General features: G+C 41.0%; 2 protein-coding genes and 2 non-coding genes across 5 annotated transcripts; 3 read left to right on the forward strand and 1 right to left on the reverse strand.

The window, feature by feature from the left end:
• Positions 1-741: 741 nt before the first annotated feature.
• Positions 742-8618, reverse strand: brat1 (BRCA1-associated ATM activator 1). Of its 2 annotated transcripts, none has more exons than XM_074629645.1 (12): positions 8069-8618; positions 7434-7582; positions 7209-7356; positions 6651-7059; positions 6087-6212; positions 5530-5621; positions 5342-5442; positions 5030-5243; positions 4568-4641; positions 3369-3453; positions 2995-3278; positions 742-1933 (listed from the first exon to the last, which is right to left on the reverse strand). In XM_074629645.1, exons 1-12 carry the CDS (start codon positions 8193-8195, stop codon positions 1085-1087), a joined length of 2658 nt encoding a protein of 885 aa, XP_074485746.1. In that variant the 5' UTR covers positions 8196-8618; the 3' UTR covers positions 742-1084. The 2 variants fall into 2 exon arrangements, with proteins under 2 accessions (XP_074485746.1, XP_074485745.1); XM_074629644.1 differs by having other exon boundaries at positions 5342-5445; positions 8069-8611.
• Positions 8619-10700: 2082 nt separating this feature from the next.
• eif3ba (eukaryotic translation initiation factor 3, subunit Ba) lies at positions 10701-20610 on the forward strand. Its single transcript, XM_074629646.1, has 19 exons — positions 10701-10951; positions 12707-12899; positions 12988-13107; positions 13200-13257; positions 13428-13556; positions 13648-13805; positions 14740-14871; positions 14982-15048; positions 15131-15177; positions 15276-15486; positions 15574-15646; positions 15740-15862; positions 16873-16951; positions 17165-17303; positions 17441-17566; positions 17807-17884; positions 18245-18353; positions 18458-18570; positions 20050-20610. Exons 1-18 carry the CDS (start codon positions 10852-10854, stop codon positions 18556-18558), a joined length of 2043 nt encoding a protein of 680 aa, XP_074485747.1. The 5' UTR covers positions 10701-10851; the 3' UTR covers positions 18559-18570; positions 20050-20610.
• LOC141765462 (small nucleolar RNA SNORD60) lies at positions 16996-17077 on the forward strand. The gene has a single exon (XR_012593511.1). It is a non-coding gene; the product is annotated as a small nucleolar RNA SNORD60 (small nucleolar RNA).
• On the forward strand, positions 17602-17689 carry LOC141765458 (small nucleolar RNA SNORD60). The gene has a single exon (XR_012593507.1). It is a non-coding gene; the product is annotated as a small nucleolar RNA SNORD60 (small nucleolar RNA).
• Positions 20611-21214: the final 604 nt, after the last annotated feature.

The raw sequence follows: 21214 nt of genomic DNA on the forward strand, positions 1-21214 counted from the left end.
ACTCTTATTGGTGAGTTGTGACTGACCCCTGCTGGAAGTAAAGACGAGTACAACTGCATTGAATCAATGTATAATAACGAGACACTACAAGTGAATAGGGTAAAAAAATTCACTCATAGATGTCACTATGAAACTTTCTCAGTTCATTACTTACACCAAGACAACAATTTTTTGTATTAAAAGTTTTCTAAAAATGTATGTTTAAATATGCAAATGATGCATTATTCTATCAAATATGTGCTAATTTGCAGAAATTTCCAGAACAGAAATGTAAACGTTGGATAAAGCCAGGTTCAAAATTATTGTTTCATTTTGTTGACATATTAGAGTCGAAGGTTTTGACTGAGGGGATTTTAGATATCTCTCTTTATCACTTTTTAGGAATAAAATATTCTATAAATCAGGATATGAATGACATTTTAACTAATAGATATCACCATGAAACTTCACCAGTTGATTACTTACATTAAGGCAATTCTTTTTTATATATTTCAAGTTTTCTACAATTGTATGTTTAAAAATTAAAATGAGGCTTTATCTAATGCTAACTTTTGTTGAATTTAGGAGAAATCTACAAACGAATAGACAAGGTAGTAAAATAAACACCTAAATGAGTATTTTGGATGTTTTCTTTCCACTAGTCTGAAAGAAGTCATGTTATGGAAGCAAAACAGCACAACAATCTCAAAATTGACCATCAATAGAGACATTACGTCATGAAAAAGACAACTAAGATCAACAACTTCCTGCTTGTTATTTAATGAAATAGTAATATTACATCTTATTCTCAAAACTGTTACCAGTAGTCTTATTCATTGATAGCAAATAAAAGGTGAATATACTGTTCATCACATATTTTTTGTGAAGTCAAAAATCACAATGTGAAAATATTGAAACATTGAAATTGATCTCAGGTCTCTATAGAAACAGTATACATGTATAAATCTGTAAAATCAACTTCCTCTTTTACTAAAGTAACCAAAATATCACAACATCATGAAGGCAAATGTACCCTGAGTTAAGAGTGTGTTGTTCATCACTGATAACAAACCAACGCAAGGCAGTGTGTCTGTGTTTGTGAGTGTCAGTAGCAGTCCACGATGACCTCTTGCCCTGGTTGTGTGTCTGGATGAGTGTGAGCGGCGCTCGCAGTCAGTATGTCCTGCAGCAGAGAGAGGTGCGAGTTGTGGACGTGGTCGCTGCTTTGAGTCAGGACGTCCAGCCTCTCGTCTAAACCCAGAGACCTCAACGCCTCACACACACTCACAGTCACGCCGTCGCCTCCCTCGGCTGCTCCGTTCGTACTTCTCTGAGCTGCGATGTCGCTCATCTTCATCCCCAGTATCTTCCTGATCTCCTGCCCCCATCCCTGGCCAGGCAGCTCACAGGACACTGTTGCCATGGCAGCAGTTGCATCCAGCGCCCCTAGCGACAGAGGACAGACCGTGTCTCTGAGTGTTATCAGCAGTCGACAGGCCTTCAGACCCACAGGTCTATCGCAGTCAACCAGACCACTCAACAGCGCTGAGATGACTCCCTGCTCGACCGCGCCGGCCAAGTCCGACGCCGCGCCCTCCGTGCGTGTGCCAGAGTGAGTGTGAAGTGTGTAAGCTTGATCAGAAACCACACCATAAGGGTGCGGCAGGGCACGATGTGCGTCGGAGCACTTCCTGTAACCCCGGTGACCTGAAAAGGTTTCGTCCAGCAGCAGCTCAGCCAGCTCCAGAGTGTGAACTTTGACCTCCCAGTCCAGATCTGCGCTGCCTTGTGAGAGGACGGAGCGTACGGACTGCATCATGAGCGAGGAGGAGGAGGAGGAGGAGGATGACGAGCGTGAAGAGAACCAGGAGATGAAGTATTGTACAACGGCCCTCCTGGGGAATCCCTCTGTGTCCTTTGAGAGGATCTCAAGCAGTCGGCTCACGATTTCAGTCTGGAAAGATGCAGAAGTTTATCAATAACAGTCAAGTCTTGATTCCCATCCCTAGGGATGCACCGATACTAGATTGGATATCGGGCCGATATTAACTCAAATTACTGGATCGGGTATTGGTGACAATGGGGCCGATCTATTCAATTCAATTCTATGTTTATATATTATATACTTTATAAACTGTACCTTTAATTCCTGTTAATAACAGTATATCTATGTATTTATTAAACACATGGAATTATCTGCAACACATTCTCAAAATCTAAACTCCCCATACGCCTGGACAATTCAAGACGATGATCTCAAACCAATTCACCCCAGTGTGCAATTGTTTTTACTGAGTATTTTCCTTCTTTGTTTTGTTTCGATTTGTTTAACTCTGTGTATTTCTCGTCATCATTGGAAATGAGGGAAACCTCAATGATTTTCGAGACTAAATAAAGGTTTTGAATTGAGTATTTGTTACATTTTGTTTTAAAAAGTTGTTAAGTTTACAATGTTTAAGTCAAGCCTGATGTTGCAGAATAATCCCAGTCACTTCCACACAGTGAGGCATACAGCTTATTAATTAAATGCTGGTATCAGATCGGTACTCAGTACCGACACAAAACCCAGGTATCGCTATTGGGACAGAAAAAGTCTAATTGGTGCATCCCTTCCCATCCCTAGGACAGAATCTGTGTTATGTGTTCAAATATTTTGGTTTAGTAAGAATTCTAGCGGCTGCATTTTGGACTACTTGGTAGTTTTTTAATGTTACAAAGAGGGAGGCCTGAGAATGACAATTTCTGCATTTGAATACGTTAGAAATGGATGAACTCGGGTGATGCGGTGGAGGTGGAAGAAAGCTGCTTTGTATGTACAGAAAAATTGAAAATATGAGAACCCAGTATGTGTGGAGAGTTGGACACAACCAAAACGTACAAAATACTGTAATGTGGGCCTAAATGTTGATCCTAACTTCTCTTGGTTCAAAGAAAGTAGCAGCTTCTGTTAAAACATCCAAAATCTGACACAGCACCACAGTTCTTCCCCATCAGAGACAAATGTAAAACACTTACCTCCTCCTGGGTGAGCGCTGCCCCCTGTTGCCAGCTGTGTGTCAGTGTCTTTGCCAGTGCAGAGACGGCGCTGGCTCTCACATAACTCTCTGTGTCCTGGAGCGCTTCCTTCAGGAGGGGAGTGGTACAGCCGCCGCCCAGCAGAGCCTCAGACGTGTCACACACCTCCTCGGCGGATTTCATGGAGACACGCACGCCTGCCAGGTGTCCCAGAAACTCCACCGTCGAGTCTCTCACCTCCCAATGCATGTCACACACACGCTTCTTCACTACCGCCACGAGATCTAAAACATATGGATACACATACATTTAATTTCAGTGACACATTCCTGATTATAGCCACAAGTATTCAAGAGGCTTCTGGTGAACGTTACCTTCTCTCAGCTGCTCTGTTATAAAGTGCAGGTCTGTGCACACACTCATCCACTTTACTAAGGCCTGGTAGCACTTGTGGAGAACCTAAGAAATACAGACGGTCATTTCAATGAAAGAGAACAATGTGAGGCAGATAATGATGTACAGATCTTTTTAGCTAAAAGTTTATAACCTTTGTTCAGTGGCTAAAGACGCTCATGTAACCAGAAAGACAGCCAAAAAGCCAAAACATACATGCCTGTCTGCCCGTCTTTTTACTTCCCATCCCTGGAAAATGCTCAAATCCATGTGGTGAAACACACACAGCACAGGCATGCATGTGTATATACTACTATAAGGCCACAGCTAACGATTATTTTATTTTATATTTTCGATTCATCGGCTGATTAATTACTTGATTAATCATTTATGTCGACCCATCATAATCTCTCAGAACCCAACGTGATGTCTAGAGATGCTTGTTTTATCCGACCAACACTCCAAAACCAAAAGATATTCAATTCTCAACGATGTAAAACAGAGGAAAAAAATGCCCATTCATATATTTAAGATGCTGGAAACCAGTGAATGTTGTTAATAATAATAATAATAATAATAATATTCCTAGAAAAAAGACTGAAACAATACGTTTTTTTATCAAAATATTTGCCGACTAATTTTCTTTCAAACGATTACTAACCATTTCAGCTTTTACAGTATATATATATATATATATATAGACATTTATTCATGGTTTATTTGGTAGGGACAGATACAAAATATATAGAGAAACTGAAATCAGCTATCCGATGCTATGCATCATAGTGTTTATAGTGAAAGCTATTTTGCAACACCCAACTACACAACACCACTACAACAATATATATCCTCTATACAGAATGTGTACCTCAGTATGGAAAAGAAACATCTAGTTACATTGTAATAGTAGAAGTTTTGAAAAGCTCTAAAACGGCAATAAACAAAATCATTTAACTGAATTATTACGACTTGTTCTCGTAATATTATAAATTTTTCTTGAATTTACAACTTTTTCTAAAAAGAAATTTAAATATTACAACATTTTCCCCCCAAATAATCTCTTTAAATAGGTGGGTTAAGACAGTGAGGGATGATGTCTTCTTCTAAGTCGCTGCTCCCCAGTAATAGTAGTGAGATAAGTTATATTCCAGTATGCATAGACAGGAAACACAAAACTCACCGTGGGGTCAGAATCAGGATTGTCCAGATATTGTATCAGAACTGTGAACACCTCGCTGATCTTCTCCTTGGCTCCTGAAACACACAAGATGAAGGATACGTGCTAAATATTTCATCCTGAAAAACACTTCTCTTGTGTGTGAGAACACATGTATCATCATGTTAATTATACTGTTGCATTTGTTTTTGTGTCAGTATATAAAGACATTTTATCTGACTTTCTTCTATTTTGTTGTTACTTTTATATTATATTTGGGGAGATTAGGCTACTCAGTATATGACTTATGATCTTCTGTATTGTTCTGCTGCATGTTTCCAGTGTTTACTTGAGGTGCTTGATTAACATAAAGTAGATTATGTCTTTCCAATAAAGTTTTCCCTCAAGCCGAAGTAAAGCTGGTTAGTAAAAGGAAAGAAAACATTATTTGTATTTGGATCGTCACACTAAAACACTCCGTGTTACCTGGGCTGCTGTTGAGAGCCGTCAGAGCCTCGAGGGCACTTTTCTGAACTTTGCCACTGCCGATTAAGTTCCTGCAAACATCACTGCAACCAGTGGATGAAGAGGAGGAGGAGGAGGAGGAGGAGGAGGAGGAGGAGACACCTCTGCAGATCCTTAATAATGACAGAACTGCAGTGATAATCAAAACTGGAGGACAGGGGAGGACGTCAGGAGGCTGAGAGGGAAACAGAGAGAGAGAGAGAGAGTCAGTGATCTTAGTCTGCTTCACATAAAGAATACAGCCTCCTCTGTTTTCTGTCTTTCCATCCTCACCATGAGCGTGATGTTTGGTGTGTTTGTCAGACAGACACAGATCATAGAGATGCAGGAGGTTTTACTCTTCAGCTGCTCAACCACTTGTAACCGATGCTCGTCTGCTGCAGGAACAAAAAGATATTTCGTTATAAAGATGCTTAAATAGACCGTTTTGTTTTCATTGTTTTTTTATCTGTGTGGTTTACCAGTGGTGTTTGTGTCCAGTAGAGTCTGACCAGTCATAATGTGGAGGGGTAGCAGTAGTATTCTCACGGCCCGGGCTGTGTGGACATTATCACTGGACAGAAACACAGAAGAAGAAGAAAACAGCACCCATGGGTAAATTAATACTAGTTTTCTAGATTAGATTAGATTAGATTCAACTTTATTGTCATTGCACATAGTACAAGTACTGTACAAGTACGAAGAAATGCAGTTTTGCATCTTACCAGAGTGCGAACTAGTAAAGTGCTGATTAAGACAATATATACAAATGAGGATATATGTGGTGTATATACATATATACAGATTGCAGTTAAGTTGCAAAGGATAAACATATGTTATATTCTGATGAATAAGAAGTTTAGTATAAGCTGCATACTGATGAAATATTGTATAAAAAAATGTTGTATAAGAGTATTATAAAGAATAAATTAATAATACAGGTGGAGTTATACTACTTGAACTACTTGATGTCTGAAAACAAACTGAGCTTGTGGTGATGGTGATGCCACATTCTGTGTGAGAGTGAACAGATGCTTACTGTCGACCTCTGCGAAGAAAAGCAGCTGCAGCATGAATGAGGTCAGCGGGTTTGTTAATGTTCAACATGGACGATAGAAGACGGGTGACGAGTTGGTCTGAGGCGAGTTCATCATCGCCGGAGCTGCTGCAGACACACATGCACATTGTTTAACACTGAAGCCAGTCATTATACGTGTATAGGGTGCCAACTGTTGTTAGAGCTACCCCCCTCTTAGTCGACTAATCAGTCATTTTGGTCTTAGTCGACTAAGATTTCTTTATTTTTCATGTTGAATTACTTTTCTTCCAAGAAATGTATGAGCACATCTCTGGTAAACACACGATCTAAAAAGGGGCTTTTGTGTGATTCTTTGTGGAGAAACTCAGTTTTACAGATCTGTTGATAAATCAACTAATCAATTAGTCGACAAAATCGTATGAGTGTTAGCTGACTAAGAATTAATTTGGTCGAGGACAGCCCTATTTGTTGTATAGAATAATTTTCTTTTGCAATCAATTCAGTGCATTTGTACATTATATTTATACAGCAGGTGTTTGTGTTCATATGAGAGAGCCAGTCTACCTGCATGCAGCCAGGATGATGTCCATCAGCGGCAGCGTGAGCTGACTGCAGCCTGCCGTCACCAGTTCCTCCAGAGAGTCTGCGACTGTCTGCAGCAGGTCGTTCTGGAGACGAGGCCCGGCCTGGGCCAGGAGCAGGGCCAGCAGTTTGAGCATCGGCAGACTCTGACAGAGCTTTGTGTTTTCTTTGGGAACCAGCGACTCCTTGAGGTACTCTGAGATCGCCGTGACAACAGCAGTGTACTCTGCGCCGGTATGCGTCCTCCCGTCTTCTTTCTTATCTACGCCGTTACATCCTGCAGACGAGACTGGCTGACAGGAGAGCAGGACGTGTGCGAGCATTTGATTTGCGGCTGAGGCAACGAATAGACTTGTGTCTGTCTGGAGTTGTAGGAGTGGGACGATGAAATCTGGAAAGAGACGTAAACAGATTTCAGTTATCAAGTGGTAAAATGATTAAATAAATCCTAAATATTGCCTCTCTCCCTCTCATCAAACTGTCTTTTGTAATATAAAAGATATAAGGAGAGATGGTCTCATTTCCTGCATGAAGAGTCACCTGATTGTACAAAGAAACTGAGAGCCTTTGGGTGCTGCAGCATGCTCTTTAAGCCCTGGATCCAGCCGATCCGTAAACAGGGATCCTCCCAGAGTCCTGCTTCTTGCCAGTGCTGAAGGTTGAAGACCTGGTTCAGGACAGAGCGTTCCTGCAGGGGGAAACATCACAAAAGTCACAAACTGTTTGTAACACTTTAGTAAAAGTACAAGGTGTCATTAACTCTACCTGAAACATTTTGAAGCCGTCCTCGGCGGCAGCCAATAAGCCGGTGAGTCTGAGCGTGAAGGAGAGGACACCGGGGTCTGCAGCGGTGTTGTGAACCACAGTGGATATGAACTCCAGCAGACATGGGCAGGCCTCCAGCAGAGATGCTCCTTCAGCAGGACAAAAGGTGGACATGAGACAGTGGTACAGATCCAATATCCATCTATCCATTCAAGGCCGATCCCCCTGTACCCATCACGCTTTGTGCATTTTACTTTGGCCAGACTTCACATGACAGCTTCTTTTAGGAATATGCACCATGTAAGTATCATATCAAGAGAAATAATAAAGGTATCAAAGTGGTGATAGTGGTGTATATATTCCCAAACAAAGTGGCAAATAATCAAATCACCACAAATGAATTGCCACACTGTGAAGCTGGAGACTTTGGGGGCCCTCACAGGGTCTGGGGTCACTTTGCACCAACCCAGTTAACCTGTATGTAAAGTAGTAACTAAACTGTTTCCAATTCATTTCACATCTAGCTACAGTTATAGCTAAAAGTAAAGCACCTGAAACCTTGGGAGGTCAGAGAGGAGAGGAAACCAGGAAGAGAAGAAGACATGAATAATGGCAAACTATCCCAGTGTACTGACCAGTCTCTGTGAGCCCTGTGAACCAGTCCAGCAGCTTCTCCAGGCTGGTGTCATCAGGCAGAGACCTCCCTGAGTTCGCCAGCACCTCACACACAGCGGGCAGCAGAGACACACACTCTCTGTCCATCCTGATACTCACCTGTGTGTCTGTCTGTGTGTCTGTCTGTCTGTGTGGATGATAACTTTACAGCTACTATAGTTAACGTTGCGTTGAAGCACACATAACTAGGCTAACACTGACTCACCTATCTGTAAATACAGCTGGCTAGCTAACATAACAACATGTAGTTTTTCCTTGTAGTTTTGCTAAACGTCCATCTCGCGGGAAACTGTTTCGGATCTACCGGTGCGCGTGGCTTCCCCTCCGAACCAGTGATGGGAATTCCGTCTCTTTTTAGTGAGCCAGATCATTTGGCTCAGCTCACCAAGAAGAGCCGGCTCTTTCAGCTCCCAAACGGCTCTTCGTTTTTACCACTTCTGTCTTTTTATAATTCAGCCAAATTTTAGCGCTGTTTTGACCTATGATTGGTATGTGTGCACATATATCGCTTTCAAATTATTCAATATAATTATACTAAACCTTATAATTTCCAGAATACCATAATTTTACATGCTGCTTCGTTTCCGCGCGACGCACTCCTCTCTCTCTTTCTCTCCTCCTGTCCCTCCTGCTCTGTACCTGTAGACCGTCAGCGCGTCATTAACACAACATGGTACTTGTCCACAGTGGCGTTTTTTATCGCGAGGGGACGCGACGCTTCCCAACATTGGACGCTTGGTGGGCTGTATCTAGACTCATGGCTGTCCCCACCTGATTTGACGAATGCTTTCCCGCCATGGGCTGCTGCTCCCAGCTTTCAAACTGGAAACAGTACGGAGGCTTGTTTGGAAACTTTCTTTGTTTGGAAAATAGTTCACCAAAATGTGTTTCTGAAAACATTTGAGGCGAGAAATATCCATGCAGTTGCTGAATCTGTCTTTATTTTGGATCGACAACTTTTATTTTAAAAGATTCTCAGGAGTTTCGAGAGGCGGCGAGTCGCGTCGGAAGCCCCTGATTTGCATAAAGTAGACTAGCCCTCAACTTTATGCAAATGAGGAGCGGGCGTTGTGACGCTCCATTTCTCGAATCGCGACGCCCAGCTACCGTAAGGCATTGCGCGGCTGCTTACATAGACAATGAATGGGGAGCGTGGAAAGCACGGAGGCTGTGGACACGTACCATAAATCACAGTCAGTGCATGGAGTGCCCGTGGCGCGGAGAAGATCATCCTATCATTCTGCCTTGAATTAATTAAAAAATAGAAATAAAAAAAAAAAACGGCTCTTGGACGGGAGCCTTTTTCTTCTTCTTTGGTGTTTATTGGCGGTTGGCAAACCAGTTTATAGGTGCATTACCGCCACCTATTGGACTGGAGTGTGGAGCAGGAGATTGGCAGGAATTTTTTTTTTTAAATTTAAATAAATTTAAAAAAAACACAATAAAACAAAAATTAATAATTATTAATAATAATAACAATAATAATAATAATATTAATTAAATTCTCTCCATTATTCCTGTTGCCCTTAAGTAATTAATTCGAATATTGTGTACTTTCTTAGATGTCTTTCCTAGAAGACTCCCCATTGTAATATTTACATCATCTACTCCTGATAGCAATTCCCTTCTTTCTTCGTCATATTTGTTGCACTCTATAAGAACATGTTTGACAGTTTCCGGTTTATTACAGTGCGTGCATAGTCCAGTCGGGTGCTTGCCTATTCTATGGAGTGTTTGTCGGACGGGAGCCGGCTCTTATCATTAGTGATGGCGTAACAAAACATGAACCATTTAAATAGAAGGAAGTATAAAAAATAGGAGCAGTATATACAGTATTGACAATAAACAAGACTAGAAAATTGCACAAGTGGAAAATGATATTGCACAGTGAGAATGAATGAATGAATGAATGACTGAATGAATGTAATTCCACCTGAAAATATCAGGTTTTGTCAGTTTTTGGTGTGTAAGTGTAAGAGCTCTACTGGGAGAAGTGCTGGTTGTGGTCTACTGGGACCACAGATCTGTGATATACTGTATTTTGCGCCAGTAAAGGCTGTTGGGAATGACTATAAACAATGAAAAATATATATATTACCATTTAATCAATTTATATCTATATAATATATAATATAATGTATATTTTCTAGTAAGTATATTATGTGTATATAACATACATGTATAATAAATTGTAATTGTTTAATTTATCTTAAGTGTATAAACCAATCCTTTGGTCAATAATTGAATTGTAGTGTAGTGTAATATAATATAATAATTGCAGGAGGGTTAATATTAGTGTTCTGTGTCACTTCTGGAAAGCGGCATTGGTTGAACCAGTGAAGATCTGAAACACTTCATGAACCAGTGGGCGGTACGGCCGGGCAGCGAGGCTTCGGACGTCATCAATGACGTCATTGGTCTAAAACGATACAAGCCTCGATACACGCATCGCAGGAAACTTCCTGGATTACTCGACACACGCTCCGAAGCCTCGGCACAGCACGTAACATCACTACTTATCATTCACTTAAAAGAGTCGGCTCTTTGAACCGACTCGTTCGCGACCGACACATCACTACTCTGAACCAGTTCCTGTGACGTATTTCCGTCTCATCGTCCATTTTCGCTCCGACCCGCACATGGTGCCGCACCGGCCGAGGACCGTCCGCCTCTTTAACATCCTCTATCTGTGATTCTGCTCCTGTAGTGGCGAGAAATCTGTCTCGTTAGTTCGCTTTAATAAATGCAAGACACGGTAGACATGGTGGACGACCCCGAGTACGACGAGGAGGAGCCGTCCTTCAGCGACCCGGAGGACTACGAGGACGACGTCGAGGAGGAGGGTGAGCGGAGCAGGAAACACTCAGGCTTTACGGCCTAGTTAGCTAATCAGTTAGCTGAGTGCTGCACTATAGCGCTGCTACAGATGCTACACAGATAGCTACAAAGCTGCCTTCCAGACCTTTCATGTGTAGCTAAACTTTGAGGGTTTAATTACCAATAATAGTACAGATATATAGTCCTTTAATTTAACATTATCTGCTAACAGTTCACTTCACGCCCATTGTAGCCTCATCCAGACCACCAGGCTGCTCGCTGAGGCCTGGTGTCTCTCTGGGCATTTAGGGGAAATGCAGATCAATTTGCGTACAGAGGCGAAGATGATTAATGATTAAAACGTTTTGTAACAGCTGTGCTATTGGATCATTAAGACCACTACTGTAAACCTGCTTTGTGTGGTGGTTTGCATGAAGCTGCAGGTATTAGGATCTATCTCTCACATTAGTGTAATCCTGCTGCAGGAGGGGAGATTGGGCCATAATGCCTCCTCATGTCTGCAAATAAAACGTGTACAAATGAGACATCAGTTAATGAGTAATTCTTATACACTGAGCTGATAAGTTTATTAGGTGATCTAGCTTAAATCAATGAAGACTAATACATCTGTACTAAAAATCCCCCTATGTGAAATGTATAATGTTCAGTTTTTTTAGAGGTGTTCAAATGAATGATGATTTTTTTTTTATACTTTATTTTTTCAAGGCTGTTTTCATATATGCAATTCACTGTTCGCAATTACAACAGTCTATAAACCAACTTTTAAGTAGATGAGCTTACAGACAAACCCATCAAGTACACTAGAGAAAACAACCTCAACATTCAAAACCAAGAAAAGAAATAACAATAACAAAGAAAGAATAGTTAAACCCCCCCCCCCCCCCCCCAAAACCCAGTAAAAACAATAAGAATGAGCATTTTGGAGGTCGTGGTGCTTTTGAATAACATTACCGAGAGCAGTTTGTTAATATTTTATCCACCCCATTTATATCAATTAAGGTAGGCTAAACATTAGAAATATCTGTCTGTGAAAAATAATACTATTCAACAGCAAACTACAGCTTCCAAAATCACCATAAAGTTGGATAACATGTGTCTAAAACATTAGATTGCACTAGTTTAAGCTTGGTGTACCTAGTAAACTGACATCAGAGTGTAGTGCACTTTGCAAAAGTTAGATAATTCAGGTTATTTACTATTTTCATAGTGTACCACCTTTTTTTTTTGTTTTACAATATTTTTTATTGAATTTTACATATATACATATATATACACATACAGACTAACAATATTAATAATTAAATTATACAATGAAATGTTTAGTCAGAATTTCCAGTTTTCAAAGAAAGACATGACATTTCTTGTATTTCACATATCTAACAAAGAAAACAAATAAAATGAAGATAAGGCAAAACAAATAAATACCTCTGTGTACCACCTTTTACCTGCCAACTGGGGCTATAGAATAATCTGACTAGTGAGGTATCCTGGTGGTATATCATACCATTTACCTGCTACATCCCTGATTCGATTCCAGCTGGGATTATTCCTTATTTCATGGGCTATTTTGGGATTCATACTTAAACTTTATTATTAAATACTTATTTAAAAAAAACCACAATAAAAAACGAAGCATTTGAATACTTATTTGTAGATGGATTACCATGGCAATGGTTGAAGTTTTGAAGCATTCAGGTCAGCCCTACTAACATGTCTATTTCCCTCACTGATCTCCCCACCCTTCTTCCTTTTCTCCTCAGAGCTCCTGGAGGACATCCTGAGGGAGAAGCCTCTGGAGGCTGATGGCATAGACTCGGTGGTGGTGGTGGACAACGTCCCTCAGGTGGGCCCGGAGCGTTTGGAGAAACTCAAGAACGTCATACACAAGATTTTCTCCAAGTTTGGGAAGATCACCACTGAGTTCTATCCAGAGGCTGATGGCTTGACCAAAGGGTATGTGAATTGCTGTCTACTCTGTTATGGCTGTATACTTACTTTAATGTTGAATTCAAGTTGTAAAACAGGTCCATATTTCACACAGGTACATCTTCTTGGAGTATGGCGGTCCTACCCAGGCCCTCGAGGCAGTAAAGAACGCAGATGGTTACAAACTCGACAAACAACATACATTCAGAGTCAACCTCTTCACTGACTTTGATAAGTAAGTGTGCAGTGTCTGATAAGAGACGCAGCAAATGTGACGGCAGATATGTGTGAGACAAGTAGATTCATTCTGTTTGCTTATTTCTCCAGGTACATGAACATCAGTGATGAGTGGGAAACTCCAGAGAAGCAGCCTTTCAAAGATTTTGTGAGTGTTTCTTTTCTTAAATACTTCTTCTTACTAATCATAAGAAGTTTACTATGTAGGCTTTTTTTGTACTAGCGAAAATATGATGTTTTGCCCCTATGTAATCCTTTGAAGTTGGCCACCGAATATCAACAGAATGAATAAATATTCCAAAATATCTGTCTTTTCAGGGTAATATGCGCCACTGGACCGAGGAAGCAGACTGCCGTGACCAGTACAGTGTGATCTATGAAGCCGGAGAGAGGACCGTCATTTTCAATAACGACGCTAAGGAGCCAATCACATCTGAAGAGAGAGCAGTAAGTAGTTGATCACACTTTGAAATGCAGGGTTAATGGGGGTCATAGTGTTTGACTTGCAGACTGATAATGTTTTTGTGTCTTGATGCAGCGATGGACGGAGACGTACGTGCGCTGGTCTCCTAAGGGCACCTACCTGGCCACCTTCCACCAACGTGGCATTGCATTGTGGGGTGGCGAGAAGTTCAAACAGATTCAGAGGTTCAGCCATCAGGGTGTGTCCCTCATCGACTTCTCACCGTGTGAGAGGTAATCAATGTTACTGTTTACTACTACTTATTAACAGCATTAGTAGTATTAGTCATTACCTGATGAAGTGCTTTTACTTTGTGTGTGTGTGTGTTTATATAGGATGTGAACTCATGCTCTGTTTGAAATGTAAGAGATGACATCATTCTAATGCAGCTGGTTGAATCTTTAAATCTTTAATAAGGATGAAATTCTTCTTCTGTGGTATTTAAAGAAGAAATGCACAGAAAAATAGTCCCCCTCTCACTTCCCTCAGCTGTTCAGTTCGCACACTATATCATTTTAGACAATATTTTAATATTTGATGACTATGGTGATTTTTTTCTCCGTAAAATTAGATAAAAATGGTTCACACTGAAAAGAGAAATTCACATAAGTCTGATTTTACTTTTTGATTTTGATTTTAATGCAGCAGAGACATGTACAAATGGGTTTTAGGGCTGTCCTTGACCAAAACAATTCTTAGTTGTCTAACACTCATATGATTTTTGTTGACCAATCTATTAATTGATTTAATCGACAGAACTGTAAAACTGAGTTTCTCCACAAAGAATCACACAAATGCACAACTTTAAATCTAACATGAGATCTGCTCATAAGTTTCTTGGAAATAAGTCATTCAGCATGGAAAAAAACGACCAATCGACTAAAGAAATCTTAGCCCGAAACAACTGATTAGTTGACTAAGAGGGGGCAGCCCTCTATGCCTTTATGTAGCATGCAGCTACATCAGTGTGAAAATAATCTTTATTGAGAAAGAAAACCAATGGAATATAATCTGACACACCTTGTTTTTCATACGCTTCTTGATCCAAATACAGAAGGTCCTGGTTCAAATGTATTAAGTTGAAAAGCTTAAGTTATTAATAATGAATGATGGATTATTCAATAGCGCTGTTTCTGAAGCTCCATGTGTGGTTGTGATGCCTTCCAGGTACGTGGTGACCTTCAGTCCACTGATGGACACCAAGGAGGACCCACAGGCCATCATCATCTGGGACATTCTGACCGGACAGAAGAAGAGAGGTTTCCACTGCGAGAGCTCTGCACACTGGCCCATATTCAAGTCAGTTTCTCTCTCTCATTGTCAAACACTCATTTACTTCAATGCTGCTTTCACATCTGTTGCTCCCGCAGTGATTTGAATGTATTATAATGGAGAATATTTGTTCTCAGATGGAGCCACGATGGGAAGTTCTTTGCCAGGATGACCGCAGACACGCTGAGCATCTATGAGACTCCTGTAAGTACACACAAAAACAAAAACATTTAGTTGTATTTGTAGTGTGAAAGTGACATTAACGCCATGTTTCTGCTCCTTTCAGTCTATGGGCTTGCTCGACAAGAAGAGTCTCAAGATTACCGGGATCAAGTAAGAGGCTTGATGTTTATTTATGATTTGTTTCTTGTAATTACATTCTTTTAAATTGTGAGATATTGACAATAATCTGTGTGTTTTTGTATCTTCAGGGACTTCTCCTGGTCTCCCGGTGACAACATCATAGCATTCTGGGTACCTGAGGACAAAGATATCCCAGCCAGAGTGACTCTGATGCAGCTGCCTTCCCGTCAGGAGATCCGTGTTCGCAACCTCTTCAACGTTGTCGACTGCAAACTGCACTGGCAGAGGAACGGAGATTACCTGTGTGTGAAAGTGGACAGGACTCCTAAAGGAACACAGGTGGAGACAAAGAGGAGAAACAGCTGAGACCTCACTGGTTAAAAAAAGAAGAATCAAATGCTAAATTTATTTTCCAATCTTTTTCAGGGTGTCGTCACCAACTTTGAAATCTTCCGCATGAGAGAGAAGCAGGTTCCTGTTGATGTGCAGGAGATGAAGGGTAAGAACATATTAAACACACAAAGTGATGCTGATTGTTTCCAATGCGGGGAAAAATCCTGATTTCTTTTTTTTTGTGTTTCTGTCTTTCCAGAAAGCATCATAGCGTTTGCATGGGAGCCCAACGGCAGCAAGTTCTCTGTTCTCCACGGAGAGTCTCCCAGAATCAACGTCTCCTTCTATCATGTCAAAAACAACGGCAAGATCGAGCTCCTAAGTGAGTAGATCGGACAGACGTGCTAACTGCCATATTGACACTATGTTGCCCAGGCTACATCCACACTAATACGTTTTTGTTTTAGAAATAATCTCCGTCCACACTAACACGCCTGAAAACACATATCACATGACCATTCTGCGGTTGGTTGCTTAGTTACAGAAAATACATCGGAGTAGCCTATTGTACTTCCTATAATAAAACTTGTTTGATACTTAAGGTCTTCCTCTATCTTTCCTACTCAAACAGAGACAAATTTAACACAAGTGTCACTCGTTTCCATCGGTTTCGTTGTCTGTTCTCACACTCGTAGCTCTTTACGGGTGGTTGGAAGTCCATTTCGTGTTGGAGAGCAGCATTTATGCTTTGTTTGTTTACAGCTTCTTTGTGAACTTCACAATAGTTGTGCAGAACAAAATAAGCATATGTAACAAAAGGAAAGTCCTCTGTGTTACGTCCATCGCCCTCCTCAATGCCGCAAATCGTGCCTATAACTACGCTGGACACACTGTTAGCAAATCGCTCGAATAATAGCTTGCCTCCTGCAGGCAGTAGTATTATTATAAAATTAATGAAATGCATAGACAACAATGTCACGCCTGTAATTTGTTGTCCGTGTTGAATCAAACACTGGTAATCGGTTAGTCGTTGTCATTTGTTTTCTTCCGGAAAAGTGTCACGTGATAGGGGCGTGACGAATCAGGGAAGGACACATGACTTATAAGACCCAATCAAGTGGGTGTCTGCGTCATCGTTTTTAAAAGGTCTCTGTTTCTGTCCGTCCAGACTACAACATTTCCCCAGAGTTTTAAAACTAAAACGGAGTCAGCAGCGTTTTCAAACGTCTCTGTTTTAGGGTCTCGAAAACGCCGGAGTAGTGTGGACACTAGGCATAAACTAAGCGAAAGTTGACCATTTTAAAACAAACATTTATCAGTGTGGATGTAGCCAAAGTCTAGGATGCACCATAAACCTCCACTGAATGTGACACTTTGTCCTTTTTTCTGCAGAGACGTTCGACAAGCAGCAGGCCAACAGCATCTTCTGGAGCCCCCAGGGACAGTTCCTGGTGCTGGCTGGACTCAGGAGGTTAGTTAAATCTGTGTGTGTGTTTGTGTGAGAGAGAAACACGAAGCCACTGATGACAAACTAAATAACTTTTCTGACACCTCGTATGAGAGCTAAGCTCCTGATTCTAACTCTTTTCTGAGGCTCACAGTGTTATATATTTGCATTGTGTGTGTCAGTTTTTATGACTTGTCTTGCGTGTGTATAATCTTATCTTTTTCTGTGTTTGTGCAGTATGAACGGAGCTCTTGCCTTTGTTGACACGTCGGACTGCACCATGATGAACATAGCAGAGCACTACATGGCCTCTGACGTAGAGTGGGACCCGACCGGTCGCTTTCTCGTCACCTCCGTCTCCTGGTGGAGCCACAAGGTTCGTGCTGCTGCATCACGCCAGAAATACTTGTCTTTCCCCTTCCTGCCAGACCAATTCACCGTTGATGGGTGGAAATTCATACTGAACTTGCACTCACATCCTTTTCCTCCACCTTTTTTTCTATGCGTGTCTAGGTGGACAATGCATACTGGCTATGGACTTTCCAAGGCCGTCTTCTTCAGAAGAACAACAAGGACCGCTTCTGTCAGCTGCTCTGGAGACCCAGACCTCTTACCCTGCTCGGCATAGAGCAGACCAAGGTACCATTTTATACTGTATCTGTGTGTGAGCGAAGAGCCGGTGATGACAAACTAAATTACTTTTCTGACACCTCGTATGAGAGCTGCACTGCGGCTCCTGATTCTAACTTTGATCTGAGGCTCACAACTACAACATCCTGTGTACTGGTGCAACGCATACTTTATATTGTGTATGTCATATGTTTTGATTTGTGGCTGTGGAACCTTCCTTTACAGTAAATATCCCTTTTTCTCTTGCAGACGATCAAGAAGGATCTTAAGAAATACTCCAAGATCTTTGAGCAGAAGGATCGTCTGAGCCAGTCCAAGGCCTCTAAGGTTTGTCCTGTTCATGCCTTTAACTGATCCCGGCGGTTCACATCTACATCTTAACCATTTTATTCAGCAGAGTTTGTTGGGAATTGCACAACTATTTGGGCCCTTTCTGTATTTTCTGTTCCCTCATTAACAGTTAATATGGTATTAACATACAGTATAATTAAAGTTTGTGTTTAAGCACATTTTAAGTTATGATTCAATAATCTTTGTCTCTTGTGAAGAGATTAAAAGGCTCTCTAAATCTCTTTGTAGCATAATTGTAGTTTCTATATTAGAGACAAACTAATCATTTCAGAGAAGTGATACAAGCTGCATGTTTACAATCCTGAACATTATTCTGTTTTGTGTGTTTGTGAGTAGGAGCTGGTGGACAAGCGCAGAACTATGATGGACGACTACCGTCGCTACCGGGAGACAGCACAGCAGGTCCATCTGGAACAGAAGAGCATCCGCCTCGAGCTCAGAGGAGGTGGGACCTCATGTTTTTTACTCCCTGAACCTTTAACTTGTACCTCCTTCATCAGTGTTTTATCTTTAATTAATAAAATCCCTGTTTGTTTGTCTGCCCTCCAGGAGTGGACAGGGATGAGCTGGACAGCAATGTGGAGGACTGGGAGGAGGAGACCATTGAGTTTTTTATCAACGAAGAAATCATTCCCCTTGGAGATCTGTAGTCCCCTACGCAGGTAACACTCACACACAGACAGGCAGTTAGATATGTCCAACACACAATTCAGATTTATAGAGCGCTCCAGGGATGATGTATTTTTGTAGGCCAACCAGGAAGTTAGCATCACCTTGGTTCCCTCGACAAAGAGCCAATGGGATTTATTTTTGCATTGGGTTTTGGATTATTGCAGAAAATAAGCTCTGTGGCCAAACCGTTTCTGATAGTTAAATGTTCTGTTCAGCAAGGTAATCTTCACAAATGAACGTAAATGAATGCAATCGCCAGAAGTAAAAGCTAACGACAGGCGATAGACAAACTACACTACGGTCACATGAGCGCCTAAAGGTTTCAAAATTCACGAGTTGGGTATTTACTAACGTATTTTATGTCGAAGGACAAAATATTAAAAATTCTTAAGCTTGTGTTAACCACAGACCTTATTTCAGGCATCTAACCAAAAAACCCATTGACTTCCAGGCGAGGGAATCGTCAGTGCTAAAATGCTAACTCATTTCCAGGTTTTAGGACTCATTCCTGTAGCACTCTATTGGAAAAAACGTTATCATTTGTGTCATTGTGTAGTTCGCAGTTGGTGGTTGGTCCTGTCTTAACTGCATATTTTGGTGCTGTTAAAGAGTCTTATTACACGGCTGTGTTGAATACTCAATTCTGATGGGTCAATCGTGGCGTTCTGTGGTCTGTAATTTCACTATAACAGACCGTTGCTATGTATAACAGACCGTTGCCATGGGCGCAGCGTTGATGTCGGACTCTGGTGGACCGTTTTTGTGTCAAAATATTGATTTCTTCTGTAAGTAGCCGTGTAATAAGCGGGATAAAGTACAGCTAGCGGGTCATTGTTGTGACGGAATCCTCTTCAGGAAGATGAGAGACCCCTCCGCCAGCATCGCCCTGTCTGGGATTCTTTCACAACAATGACCGGCTCGCTGTACATTATCCCTTACATATCACCCAAATTACAAAAAACAATATTTTCTCATTTATCCCTAGTTGTGTCGGACCACGTAGATAGTTACGTTTTTATGTGCTCAAAGTTTTGAGATGAGAATTCTGCCGCCTTCTCAATACAATGGAGGTGGATGTATTTTAGGATGTGCTGCTCAAAGCACTGACTCTGCTGATGCAAATCTCAACAACCATGTCTTTCAGTGGAAATGTCTGTTTATTCAATGGACAGTGGCTGCATTTTCTAACTGTTGTGTACCAACTCATTCATTCTTTGTAAAGCTATTGATCTTGATGAATGCGAGTTCTCGTTCTTTGTACTCTGTAAGAAAAACTTGGAACAAAACACAATTCTTCTACAACATCAGGGAAAAATTAGTCACATTCCTACATCTGCCTCGTATATTGAATTTAGGCTTAAAGATTGACGACCACTGTTAGTGTGTTATTCCCTCTTTCCCTGTTTATGTTAATAACAAATACACACTGATTTATTCTCAATCTGTATCTATCTTGTTTTCTCTCTCAGTACATCCGTTTTTGTGTGGAAGGAGGAGAGAGGAGCTGCGTCATTGATTGGAGGACGACAACCACGCTGTGAATTTTGGGGTTCACGAGCCTCAACATTCAACTTTAGTGACATCATCAAAGCACGACTTGTGGATCAGCAGCCACATCGGTAGACAAGAGAGGATATTTAGTATTTCCTTTGTCTCTCACCATCATCCGCCCCATTTCTTTCCTCTCTGTGGAACTTGATATTTAGTAAAACTGCCTCCTTTTTTCTATTCATTAATTGGAGTCACTCGCTCTGTAATCTCAGCCCCGTCTCTTATTGGACCTTCCTTTTTCCAGGGGTTGTTTTATGAGCTAGCCTCACCATGCTAGTGTGTCATCACAGGGCAGCACAGAGTGCCATACCAGTGGGGAGGGAAGGTGGTGTGACTATACAAGTAGCCTTTGTTGTAAATGTGCTGATGTGGCGCTATAGTGGCCTGTATCCTCCTCCTTTCAGACTAGGCTTTCACACAGGGAGGGGGTGCGCAGTGGGATTAACTTTAAATAAACATCCAAACACAATACTACCTGACTGTGTCTTAGTGTTCGGTTCTTTATTGTGGAGGGAATCATCTGTTCTCTTGTCCTGATTTCAGCTTGAGTGACATGACCATTCATTTTGATAATAAATGAATAAGTTGCAGTCATTTATAAACCAAAAAATCCTTACATACACTCAAATGTCAGGTGACATTGCTGCTTTTTGCCGTTTTAAATCATCTTTTAATGAAATATCTTTGGGCTTTGGACTGTTGCTCAGACAAAATAAGCAATTTTAAGACGGCTCTTGCAAACTGATGGTCATATTTCACAAATTTCATGCATTTTATTGCCTGATTAATCAAAACATAATCAAGAAATTCATTCTCACGAAGGTATTTGTCAGTTGCAGTCCTGTATGCAGTTCTGAACACACCCACGATCTGTTGAGCATCCAATAACTCAGGAAATCAGATATGCATGTCTTGGATAAATTAATGCATCTCTTGACCACATTTGTCATATATATATATATATATATATATATATATATATATATATATATATATATATATATATATATATAAGCAGTGAGATGTTCACATTTATGCTCAGATAACAATCAAAAGCACCATCACTGTACAACAATGGAAGAC

The sequence above is a fragment of the Sebastes fasciatus genome, chromosome 3 (genome assembly GCF_043250625.1).
Source record: "Sebastes fasciatus isolate fSebFas1 chromosome 3, fSebFas1.pri, whole genome shotgun sequence".
NCBI lineage: Eukaryota > Metazoa > Chordata > Actinopteri > Perciformes > Sebastidae > Sebastes > Sebastes fasciatus.

Excerpts from the sequence above, each read along its gene's own strand:
- brat1 (XM_074629644.1), bottom strand. The coding sequence starts at position 8,195 with ATGGACAGAGAGTGTGTGTCTCTGCTGCCCGCTGTGTGTGAGGTGCTG. Across the intron at positions 7,583-8,068 it reads CACAGGGCTCACAGAGACTG|GAGCATCTCTGCTGGAGGCC; the intron begins GTCAGTACACTG and ends GTCCTGCTGAAG. Across the intron at positions 5,244-5,341 it reads CACCAAACATCACGCTCATG|CCTCCTGACGTCCTCCCCTG; the intron begins GTGAGGATGGAA and ends TTTCCCTCTCAG.
- eif3ba (XM_074629646.1), top strand. The coding sequence starts at position 10,852 with ATGCAAGACACGGTAGACATGGTGGACGACCCCGAGTACGACGAGGAG. Across the intron at positions 14,872-14,981 it reads GCACACTGGCCCATATTCAA|ATGGAGCCACGATGGGAAGT; the intron begins GTCAGTTTCTCT and ends ATTTGTTCTCAG. Across the intron at positions 15,487-15,573 it reads GGACTCCTAAAGGAACACAG|GGTGTCGTCACCAACTTTGA; the intron begins GTGGAGACAAAG and ends AATCTTTTTCAG.